Here is a 12,779-nt window from a genome sequence, read left to right on the forward strand (position 1 = left end):
AACAGCCCTCTCCAAAGCCAAAAACACAGCATCAATGGGACCAGACTGTATCCCAGGCTGTGTCCTACATGAGCTCAAAGACAAATTAAACCCTCACCTAAACACACTGCTCAAACTCCGCCTCCCCACAGGCTACATACCCATAGAGTGGCGCACAGCAATGGTTATTTTACTCCACAAAGGTGGAGCCACAACAGACCCCTGGAACTATCACCCTATAAGGCTGACTAGCTTGGTCTGCAAGGTTATGGAGCGCATCATCATGGAACTCATTAACAGAGACTTTGGGAACATCCAAATGCTGGACCCTATCCAATTCAGCTTTGTTAAGGACAGATCATGCCTCCTAAACCTGGTGGACTTCTTTGAGACAGTTGCCAAGGCTATAGGTGAAGGAAAGGTGGTACACACAGCCTACCTAGTTCTCGCAAAGGCCTTCGACACCATTCCGCATTCTGGTATTATAGACAAGCTCATCAGCCTGAACAAAAACCCCTATGTCACAAGATGGGTTGCCAACTGGCTCATGAACAGAACCCACATGGTGAGAGTTGAAGGAGCTAGGTCTGACTCTTAACCGGTTACAAGTGGTGTTCCCCAGGGCTCAGTCCTAGGGCCCCCCTGTTCAGCATATACTTCTCAGAGGTAAAGGCAAGCACAGGAGGACTATGGCTGACCAAGTTCGCAGACGATTGCAAACTAGGGGCTATAACTGACTCTCTGGCTGACACAGACATCCTCCAGAAGGGTTTCACTGAGACCTGGTGTCAAAATCATGGCCTCAGGCTAAATGCCAAAAAGTGCATAGTCATCCCCTTTGGAAAAAACAAAGTACTTACAAACTACCACATAGGTGACAGTCCTCTAAATATGGAAGACGTAATAAGGGATCTGAGGACACAAGTAGATAGTAATCTCTACTTTGATAATCACATTGCCAAAGTGGATAGAAAATCCTTCTATGTGGCCCACCTAATCACAAAAGGGTTCACATCCAGATCAAAAGAGGTCATTGTTCCCCTCTACCCATTACTCATCAGACCCATCATAGAGTACAACGCCCCATTTGGGATGTACCTTACAAGGCACCTGCAACAGCTAGAAAGACCACAGAAGTACCTCACCAAGAGGATCACTGGCATCAAACAGATGCACTATGCAGCTCGACTGAAGAAATTCCAGCTGTACTCGCTTGCATACCGCCTACTCAAAGGTGATCTCTGCCTGACATACAAGGCCATGTCCAACCCAGAACTGATGGACATGCTCCACCTATAGAAAACTATATCCCCTCGAGCCACACACTCTAGAGATCTAAACCTCACCACAACAATAAATAGGATGTGCTGGAGAGATAGATTCCTGTCCCAGAGACTTCCCATGCTTTGGAACAAGATTCCAATCTACATTAGGCAGAGCACCTCACTAACACTCTTCAAGAGAGACCTTGATGAGTGGATGGGAAACAGAAAGCTTACCCCGGGGATCACTTCAGTGGCTCTGCTGACAGAGGCACAGGGAACTAATCTAAGAGGGTGGTGAAAGCCAACACATTCTGGCTAGGCTTATAAATGCCTTTGGGCAGATAGCCTAGTACCTACCTATGAACCTATGAACCTATGAACTTATGCCAAAACACAAATGCCCAGAGATTCCATGATTTTGTCAATGTAAATGCCTTGGACTAGTTGGTCGACATCCCCACAAGAAGTGATAATATCTTGGACTTGGTATTAACTAACATGAGTAACCACTGCAGCATCTCTACAGTGTCATCCTCCCTGGTAAGATCTGACCACAAAGCAGTCACTTTTGAGGTCACCATCCCCCCACCCCACCCCCAGCTAGGGTCAAACCAAAATAAAAAACTTCTCCAAAGCTGATTACAACCTCCTCAGGGAAGGTAAAACAGCTTCACAGCCCCCGCTGTCTCTATAGAAACTGGAACATATGTCCAAATGCAATAAAGTACTATACGAGCATGGAATCACGAATACCCAACAGGACAAAATCATCTTCCTCAAGGAAGAGTAAAGCTATCTGGTGGACATCTGCAATAAATAAAATCTATAATAAAAGGAAAGAAAATTGCTGTCCAGGACCAAGAAGGAGCAGGTGCCTAATTGGAATCAATCTCTCCTTAGCTTAAACAAACAAATAAGAGCACTAGTGAAATCCTCCAAAGCAAATTTCAAGTCCAAACTTGCCACATTTACTAAAGACATTCATAAGGCCTTCTTTATAGATATATTTATTTATTTATTTTACATTTGTTGACCGGGCTAGTCTAGCTGGATACATATCCGTTTACAGTAGAGGCCCGGGGAGAAAAGCTCCAGTTCAGTTCAAATTACAGTAATGAATATGATTAAAGCAAATATTTAACAATTTTTCAACAAAGATTTCTAATAGGTACAAGAGAGGCAGAGCAATAACATTTCAGAAACTTATCAGTCTTACATTATAAGAGAGGATAACAAAAACATTTAAAATGTACAATGTCTAGTTCTATTAGTAACATAGAAGGATGTAAAAAAAAACAAAAAACTAAGGATAAAATAGTTTGTGGCATAAGTTAAGAATAAATCTCATCTCCAGAAGGCATCAGGTAGGGGCTTAGTGAGAAGGCAAAAAATAGTTGTATTTCGACTATATTTCAGTCAGGATTGGTACAGGGACATAGCCAATGTGAAATAAGATGTTCTTTGATTTGTTTTTTAAATAGAGAGGTAGATTCAAGACAAGTTAAAGTTTGAGGAAGTTGATTCCATACTTTACCTATAGAATTAGAAAATAATGCATCCCCAGCTTTATTGTATGATTTAGTTATTGATACAAGGAACTTATTTGCAGAACGAAGTGTGGTTAGGTTCTTATATGGAGAAATGAAGTCTACAAGGCTGGGAGTATTTTCGGGAGATGAAGAGTTTTGTGTATGATGAGTAATTGTTGATACAATAGGTGGTTCTTTAGTTCTAGCCAGTTTAGTTGTTTAAGGTTGTTACAGTGATGAGTTCTAAGGGGTGTAGCATTAATGAATCTAGCTATACTGTTATAACAGGTAGAGAGTTTGTTGATGTTATTTTTAGACAGTGTGGTAAATATAGCTGATGCATAAAAAAGGGTGGAAAGCAGGTGGGTCTGTGCAATAGTTTTTCTGGTTACAGGGTTCAAGAAGGATTTAATTCTATAGAGTGTCCCAAGTTTTTTGTAAACCGCTTTAATAGAAGTGTTAATTTGTTCTTCGAAGTTCAGATGGTTGTCAATGGTTACACCTAACAGTCGAGTGGTATTATCAGGGTTAATACAGGTGCCATTATTAGAGGAGATAGTAAAGAAAGGTGTAGGAGATTTATTTGTAGGAGTAAAGAGCAATAGCTTTGTTTTTTTGGGGTTAAGGAGGAGACAGTGCTGCATAAACCATATTTCAACATTATGAAAGGTTGTTTGGGTGATGGACTGGAGAGAGAATATCTGTAGCTGAGCAGATCAAAGTTGAGTCATCTGCATATTGGATACAGGTTGCTTGTGGCACATTCAAATTAAGATCATTGATAAATAATGAAAAAAGAAGGGGTCCAAGGATAGAGCCTTGTGGAACTCCGATATTTACAGGGAGTAAGGATGATAGGTTATTTTCCCAACGTACTGCTTGTTGCCTGTTCTCGAGATAGCTTCTAAACCACTGTAAAGAATGTAACCTTAGAGGGAGGTTGTTAAGTTTTTCAAGAAGTATGTTATGGTTAACCATATCAAAGGCTTTTGATAGGTCTAAAAATAGTGCAGCAGCGAATTGGTTAATATTACGATTTTTATTGATAGAGTCAGCAAAGGAAAGTAGGGCAGATGTAGTACTGTGGTGGGGCCTGAAGCCATGTTGACAGTTGGCTAGAAGTTTGTTTTGAAGAAGGTAGTCAAGAAATTGTTTGTGTATGCACCTTTCCATTATTTTCGCTAATGGGGAGAGTAAGGCAATAGGTCGATAGTTGGATATTTCGGAAGAAGGGCCACCTTTATGAAGGGGAATTATGTGAGAAATTTTCCACATGGTAGGGATTTTCCTTTCAGAGATGGTCCTGTTTATCAGTGTAGATATTGGGAGATAAATAGCTTTTGCAGCTATTTGTAAGAATTCGGATGGGAGTTTGTCCGCAGATGGAGTGCAAGGCTTTAGTTTTAATAGAAGTTTATATATGATAGATGATGAAACAGGTTGGATTTGAAAGGCATTAGTAGAGGCAGTTGAGTTATTATGCGGAGGCTATGGGTGTTGGTAGGAGTTGGCTAGGTTAGAATAGCTTCTATAAAGTAGTTATTAAAGGCATCTGGGATTTGTGTAGAGGAGTTAGGGTTCAATCCTGTAGGAGTAGGAGTAGGAGAATGCCCAGGTTTTAGAAGTTTATTAATGCCTGCCCAAAATTTTTGTGGGTATTCTGAGTAGTATTTTGTAGATTAAGATAATATTCCTTTTATCGCTAAGAGTAGATTTCTTGGTAGAATTTCTTAACTGTTTATAGAGGAGATGATCAGCTGGAGATTTAGTAGCTCCATTTAGACCAGATTTTGTTTCTCTGTATCATTCTTTCTTTTGTTTGCTTAGATAGCCCAGTTTTGGCTCTTATCCTGGTGGTGTGAAAAGGAGCGGATAGTCAAGGATCTGCAAGAATTTAGTGTTAAAATAGGAAACTGCTTCATTGAGTTCAAGGTTTGATAAAGGAGACCAGTCACAAGCTTGTAATTCGTTAAGGAAGTTATCCGGTTGAAAAATCTTTTGAGCAAGTTCTTAGTTTATGCTCATTAGGAATATACAATTTATGTCTGATAACATAAGTAATAATATGATCACTAATACTATCAGGAAGAGTCCCAGGAGTATAGTTGTGGGGAATTATTTATTAGAATCCAATCTAGTATTGTTTCTTTCATGTTGGGTTTGTGGATTCTAGTTGTTGTTGTAATCAATTGAGAGTAACCATGGAGGTTAATATGGTTTGTAGGTTTTGGGCTTTGCAGGTATTCCAATCAATGTTAAAATCACCAAGTATAATGGTTTCTTGGGGTAGTTGGTTAGTAAGAGAACTGAGTAAGTTTTCTAGGATTAGGGTATTATTTCCAGGGGGAAGATACATACAAATAAGATAGATAGCTTTGTTGTCATTAATTTGAAGTTTGACTGATAGAATTTCAGACTTGGGGCCTGTTAATGGAAGTTCCTCTTGTAAGTGAGATTTATAGAGAATGGCTATCCACCTTTTTCTTAGTTCGGTCTTTTCTAAGTATATTATAGCCAGGAGGTGTGATTTCCTGGTCAGTAGTAGAGGGTTTTAGCCATGTTTCTGTTATACATAATATATCAAATGAGGTATGTCTGTAATCTCAAAAGAAGCACTCAGATTTGTACAGAACTGGTGGTCAAGGACATCACATACACAAATACTGTAGATATAGCTAACCTACTGACAGACAGGTTTAGTGAAAACTTCACCCCTCTGTCCCCGATCAGTAAATCAGGACATTCCCAGCACCTCTCCCTCCCCTTATCTCTAGGGAGCAAGTCATCACTGCCCTCTCCAAAGCAGAAAATACAGCCTCCATGGGACCTGATAACATTCCAGGCTTCATCCTACATGACCTCAGGTCTGGAACTTGCAGCACCATTAGGCACCCTATTAAACCAAAGCTTGAGTATTGGTTTCATTTGAGCCAAGTGGAGGACAGCCACTGTCATCCCTTTGCACAAAGGTGGAGCATCCTCTGATCCATCAAATTATAGACCTATCAACCTAACTAGCCTGATCTGCAAGACCATGGAATGGATTATCATGGATATCATTAACAAAGACATTGGCAACCTCCAAACACTTGATCCCATACAGTCTGGTTTCATCAAGGGAAGGTCATGCCTGTTAAATTTGGTCAACTTCGTTGAGATAGTCACCAAAGCCATGGATGAGGGGCGATGGTGCACATCACCTACCTTGATCTGGTGAAAGCCTTCAATACTATTCCCCACTTGGTTATAATAGATAAACTCTCTTAACTAGGCATCAATCCATATGTTACCAGATGGGTAGCAAACTGGCTCACTGATAGAACCCATCTAGTCAGAATAGGGAAAGCCACCTCAAGCAGTCGACCCATAATGAGTGGTGTATTCCAGGGATCAGTCTTGGGGTCTCTGTTCATTGGGATATACTTTTCTGAGGTGCAGATCAAAACCAGTGGGCTGTGGCTGACAAAGTTTGCAGATGACTGCAAGTTGGCTGCTGTCATCAATTCCCCTCATGATGTGGACATCCTCCAAGATGGTCTCATCCAAACAAATGACTAGTGCTACAAACATGGCCTCAAACTGAATGCCAAAAAATGCATCATCATCCCCTTTGGGGAGAGTGATGTCCCCACAAAGTTCCTAAGCACACAATCAGTCGTGAGAGACTTGGACTCCCAGTTTGATAGTGAACAGACTTTTGACCACCATATTGCCTCCACTATATGGAAAGCTTTCTACATGGCCCACCTCATTAGTAAGGGTATCCTCATCCAGGGAAAAGGAGGTCATAATGTTCCTGTATTCTTCCCTTATAAGACTCATCATTGAGTACAATGCCCCTTTCAGCATGTACCTCACAAAGCACATGCAGCAGCTGAAAAGACCACAGAGGTTCGTCACTAGGAGAATCCAGGGTCTCAAATGTCTATCCTACATAGATAAGCTAAAAGCCCTGTCCCTCTACTCAGTCTCATACAGACTCCTCAGAGGTGACCTCTGTCTGGCATACAAAGCAATCTCAGACCCCGCCTTGGTAGGACCACTGCATATCCACAAGTCAAGCTCCACTTGAGTAACCTGCACGTGTGACCTCAACCTGTTCTGCGACATCAATAGGACTTATTGACAGGACAGATTTGTGTCCCAGAGACTCCCCATTCTGTGGAATAGACTCCCTCTCCACATCAAGCAGAGTACCTCATTAACCCTTTTTAAGCACAACCTGGATAACTGGATGGGGAACAGAAAATACACTCCTGGGATTCCACTTGTATCCCTGCTGGATATGGGCATTGGGTGCTGACTTGTCAGAACATGGATTAAATTCTTGTCTAGGCTTGTAAGGACCTCAGGGCCAGTAGCCTATAACTTCATATGATCCTGTGACAGAACATACCACTAGAAAGATACAGATAAAATGTAATAGCTATAATTCATTCTAGTCAGATTAGCAGCAGTAACTTCTTATATTAATGAAAATAAAATTTGTATAATTTAAACGTACATGAGGGGTCAAGTGTGGGACATCATAATGTACTTATTGAGTTATTTATTTATTAGCATTTTATTACTGAGGAAGTTGGAGGTCCCTTTTCAGCAGAGGCTCAGGGACATAGTTCCACAAGTTTACACAGCTGTCAGGACAACATAATAGCATAACAAATTAACACACTAGAAACATAAAGTTTGCCATATGTGATTACTGCTTGATGCTGCCTATCAGCTTTTTTACTAGTGACAAAACAGCAACACTTGTATTATTTGCTAAGAAGTTTAGTTAGCTGCTCTTTAAATGTGGTTCATTTCTCTTTTTTTCTAATACTATGAGGTAATTAATTCCACACTGCTAATGCAAGCTTTAGCATGTCTTTGCTCTGGAGAAATGTGACCTTGCCAGTAATATTGTGTTGTTTGATTATGAGTAAAGGGTGTTGCAACCAAATGTCTATAATTCAGTGCAGTGTTCTGTGTACCTGTAGTAAAGTTTGCATGTTAGTGATTGGCAGTAGGAGCAGTTTAGTAAAATGTACTGAGGCAGTTAAGCAGCATTTGTAAACCCATGCCTTTTCTGGCTGCTAGGGATAGCAAGTTTCAGTATTGATAAGCTACCTTGTCTGAGGGCTGCTGTTGTGATATTTTACACGTGAGATGAATGTTAGTTGCTGACCAAGTGTTATTCCCAGATATCTTTGTTTTGAAACAATAGGTAAAGGTGAACCATGAGGGTCATTAATGCTTAATGAGAGGCTTGACTTCATGTATGTCAGAAAGCATAGCAGTCATTTTTTTCTGGTTAAATACATGTTGCATTTCTGCTAACCAGTTCTTTAATAAATTTAAGTTATGGTGAGGTTATCTTGCAACTTGTGAAGTGACTTATCTGAATTCAAACACAACTAGGGTGTAGTTACAGACTGCTAAATACAAAGGTAAGTTACTAATGAAGATAGAAAATAGTACAGGCCCCAAGACTAAACCTTGCAATACTCCTGCTGACAAGGTACCATTTTCTGAGGATTGACACCCATGTTTAATAGCAAACAGTCTGTTACTTAAGTAAGCAGAGAATCACTATAGGTCACTGTTGTCTATACCAAAGTTAGCTAGCATTTTGATTAGAAGATCATCATTGCGCATTTCAAAATCTCACTTTAGTTCAATAAAGAGGGCATCTATTAACTATACATTTTCCATTCCCTCAGAAAATGTGTGTATTGTAAATAGAGTTGTTTGTACACTATATTTGTTTTAAACTCTGTGTCAGCTGTCTGTTAATAGGTCATATTTTCTGAAATGTTCCACTAACTACCTTTCTTTTATTTTACCCAGAGGTCATAGTATACTAATTGGCCTGTAGTCTGATACTGAAGAGGGATAGTTAACTTTGGGGAATGGACCTACAGGTGCATGTTTCCAGAACTAAGGACTTATGCCCGTATTAAGTGTCTGGTTCATAATGTGCTGTAGTGATTTTGAAATATCCTTCATTAGCATTAGTTTTGTTTTCTTCTATGTAAAAATTTTAAATGAAAAGTAAAGACAAGAATCATTATGATAGAATAGTCTGCATTTTATTGTACCTGAATCTTCTTTGGCTTCTTTCTGTCCCACTTTTCCAGGAGATCCCTGTGATTCTTGCATTCCTTGAATCCCTATGCATAGGGGCAATGTCTCCATCATGACTGAATGACAAAGTGTCAGGCATATCATAGCAACTATGAGAACAGGGCATATCTGAAACTGATGCATGCTCCAGTAATACAAAACCTGCAAGAAACGGGACAAATTAAAAATGGACATGTATTTTAGATAATATTTTTCCTATCAAAAGTATTAAAATTTCAAACTTTTAGTTTATCAAGAAAAGGTGCTAAGATAACATAAAGCAGTTTTGAATGTGTGACTGTACTAATTCAAAATTTAATGATTTTGTACCAATTATTCCCATGATACAAATTTTAATTAAATGTTATGCTCAGAATGCATTACTTAAGTTAAGTGTGATTATATAACACAAATAAAATGTTTTGTGCATCAAAACTAACCCTGTATTTCATAGTAGGGTTATTATATTGCTCTATGGCAGAATGGACTCAGCAGCATTTTCTGAATTCTTTCATCAACTTAGTAGCCTGAGAAGGACAGTGCATGCTACCTTCTGGATAAAAAAATTAAATGATGAAAGAAAAGTGCACACAGATTTTAACAACCAAAAAAAAGATGTTTAGTATTGTCAACAAACATATTATGTGTATAAATTAAACTCGATCCCCTATTGTACTAAAATCTAGCCACCATAATATTGTATACCATGTACTATCCCACCTGTGGATAGTCCACTGTCATGATAGTAGCCTGAATCATAAAACAGAATCATGTTAGACTGCACTCATATGAAAAGAAGTCCCTTATAACCCCTAACAAAGACTAATCACTGAGAATCCCCACCATTCTATAGACACATGTCTATACTCCTCCATGTATTTACACTGAACATTCTGAATTTCGAGTGCAACAACACAGACAGTCAAAATGTCAGAAGTGAAATTCCTGTAGTCTGGTAATGAATGGGAACCAAATGTAGACCCCTGCACAGTGAAAACTGGGGAATTGGCTCTTTCCCCACTATAGTGCGATCTTCTAGTTAGTACACATAATTGACAGGGGCCATGAGATTGTAAGGGGATTAGTCTCCCTACAAAATGAGTTGTTTTTTTTTCACTTTTAATGTTTTGACTGCAGGTGTTGATTTACTTGACATTCCAAACATTCTGTGTAAAGCTATGAATCCATGCTTCACTCAGCTTTGCTTTGTCAGCATCACAATGATTTGTATTTTTTTTATTTTTGCCACGTCAGCATCCAGTTTTTAATTGATACCATTCAGAAATTCTTTGATAGATATAAGACAGTGTGACACAGACCAGCTGCCAGAACACACTCCACTTAATTGCATTCACTGTCCCATAGAACAGGGCAGTGCAGATGTTTCCCTTATTTGTATATAAGGGGAGTTGTCAAGCACTAGACAAGTTCTCATAGTTTCATGCATTTGTCTACAATGCCTGAATAGAGAATAGTACAGAATGCCTTTGACATGTAAAGATAGGGAGTGTATATTGTTTTGCCTTTGTCCATAGGCTTTGGTGATTTTCTCAAAAAAGTCCACAAGGTTGAGTAGGCACAAGCTGCCTTTGATGAAACCAAACTATGCTCAGTCCAGTGTCTGTAGGCTTATTATGTCAGTATTGATAATATACCAAGTGATACTGTGGAAATGCACTCAAACCCACCAATAAATCCAAAATGTGGATTTAATAAACGTATCTTGATATACTTCGTTTGGGTTCAGCTCTGGTTATAGCACTCTAGTACTTATAATATCTATGATGATTTTTTTCACAGTGTTACATATGACACTATTCAAACTTATGGGTCTGTAGATAGCTTGCCCTTGTGCTGAGGGATAACTGCTTCAGTCCTCCAATCACTAGGCATGAAGCCAGTTAAGAGTCTAAGGTTGAACAGTAATTTCAGAAGGGTTGCTAGGTCATGTTTCATGCTGTTCAGGAGGCATACCAGGATATCAACAGGGTCTATACATGCAGTATGTTTTGGACTTCCAAGTGCATTGAAGATGTGTTTGTTAGTGTCAGATGGGGAACTATGGCCAAGGTATCTCTTCTGACATTTTAGGGGGAATGTGGGATGATTGTGGTATGTGATTATATTGAATATGAACCATAAAAAGTTGTTTGCACTTTTAAATTTATTTACTTAAGTTTGTTTACTGGGGTAGTACACTGATCACAGTCCCATTTATAGGCACAGTCCAGGTGAAGACATTCACAAAAAAAATATATACAGAACTAATTCACAAAAATGGAGTAAAGACAGAAAGTACACACTCCAGCAGACAGCTAAAACAATTAGCAAGTATTATTAACAAAGGAGAAAACTAAGTGTGGATTAATTTTGGTAGGATGGCTGCACTCTGATCAACAGCTTAACTTCAGCTCTCCCAGTGTGAAAAATGAACCTGAAAGACAAGGGTCAAGAACTCAATCACATTTAGTAAATTCACTTACTGGCTAATATGTACTGGCTGCAAGTAAAGAAGAAGCTAAGAAAGCTTGACAGAAAATCAGCTAGAAAGGGTAAAGAGAAAACACTGACTGGGTAGAATCCTGCAGCTGTTCAGCAAAAAGCAGTTCAAACTCCAGCTCTGGTGCAAGACGTGTAATGTCCCTTCACTATTGTCTGTTTACTTTGTTAAACGTGTGGGGAACTGAAACACATTTGCCTCACTTCATGTCATTAACAATTGGAAGGACACAGAGGTAAGGGAAAGAGGAAGGAAAAGGATAGCTGTTCTTTTCTTAACAGTAATTGTGTGAATGCATATCTTATAGAAAATCACTTTTTAGTTATTCTTGTATGTGATAAAAATGCTAAAGTCTTTCCATTGCCATTCTTTACAAAGGCTGGTGATGTTATTCGCATTGGAAGTACCTTGAGACACTCCTCAACCCTATGAGCTCCGTGGTGTGTGTGTGATAACTGCATAACACTGTAGTACCAATAACTAGATAGGTAGGAGTTCTAAACTCAATACTGGCAACTGTGATACTGTGGGTGTGTGTGTGTGTGTGTGTGTGTGTGTGTGTGTGTGTGTGTGTGTGTGTGTGTGTGTGTGTGTGTGTGTGTGTGTGTGTGTGTGCGTGTGGGTGTGTATGTGTGTTTAAGTGATACCATATCCTCTGGGGATGTGAGGTTTACCATTTTCTTGGGACACTCTTCAACCCTTTAAGCTCAGTGGTGCAAGCGATAATTGCATAACACTGTAGTACCAATAACAAGATAGGTAGGGGTTCTAAACTCAATACTGGCAACTGTGATATTGTGTGTGTGTGTGTGTGTGTGTGTGTGTGTGTGTGTGTGTGTGTGTGTGTGTGTGTGTGTGTGTGTGTTTTAATGATACCATATCCTCTGGAGGTGTGGGGTTTATCATTTTGAGGTGTGTTCCACCCAGTACAATTCCCATTGCCCACTTTACAAGGGCTGCTGATGTCATCCACCATATTAGTACCTGTATACAGTCTTCAGCCCTATAAGCTCTGTGGCATGTGCAATAGCTGTGCAATACTACAGTGCAATTAATTAGATAGGCAGGGGTTCTAATCTCAATAATGGGAACTGTAGTACTGTGTGTGTTTGTGTGTGATGCATATTCCCTGTGGCTGTTGTGTGTGTTGGTTATACCATTTTAAGGCCTGTTGACCCCCTCCCCATGGCATTACTTTAAAGAGACAGTTAATGGTATCTGTCATACATGTACCATGTTAAACTGTACAGGCCATACCAGCCATCTGTACATATGTATATGGAATATGCATATGTTTGCAACCAATATGCGGTCTGTGTCCTGTAATAATGGGGATTTATGAGACACATTGCCAAATATGTCACAGTTACTGTAGTGACAGACATGTCAGCAGTAGAACTA

The 12,779-nt window shown here is 39.5% G+C and overlaps 1 protein-coding gene across 1 annotated transcript in view; it reads right to left on the reverse strand.

Moving 5' to 3' along the window:
* Nucleotides 1–12,779, reverse strand: part of LOC122789087 (pulmonary surfactant-associated protein D-like) — a 226,766-nt gene that overhangs the window by 185,228 nt on the left and 28,759 nt on the right. Inside the window, exon 2 of the mRNA XM_044056288.1 lies at nt 8,854–9,040. Coding sequence (XP_043912223.1) covers nt 8,854–9,022 — 169 coding nt within the window. The 5' untranslated portion in view covers nt 9,023–9,040. The remainder of the gene's footprint in view (nt 1–8,853; nt 9,041–12,779) is intronic.

Source organism: Protopterus annectens, chromosome 14.part0 (assembly GCF_019279795.1).
Source record: "Protopterus annectens isolate FY-2018-M chromosome 14.part0, PAN1.0, whole genome shotgun sequence".
Classification (NCBI taxonomy): Eukaryota; Metazoa; Chordata; order Ceratodontiformes; family Protopteridae; genus Protopterus; species Protopterus annectens.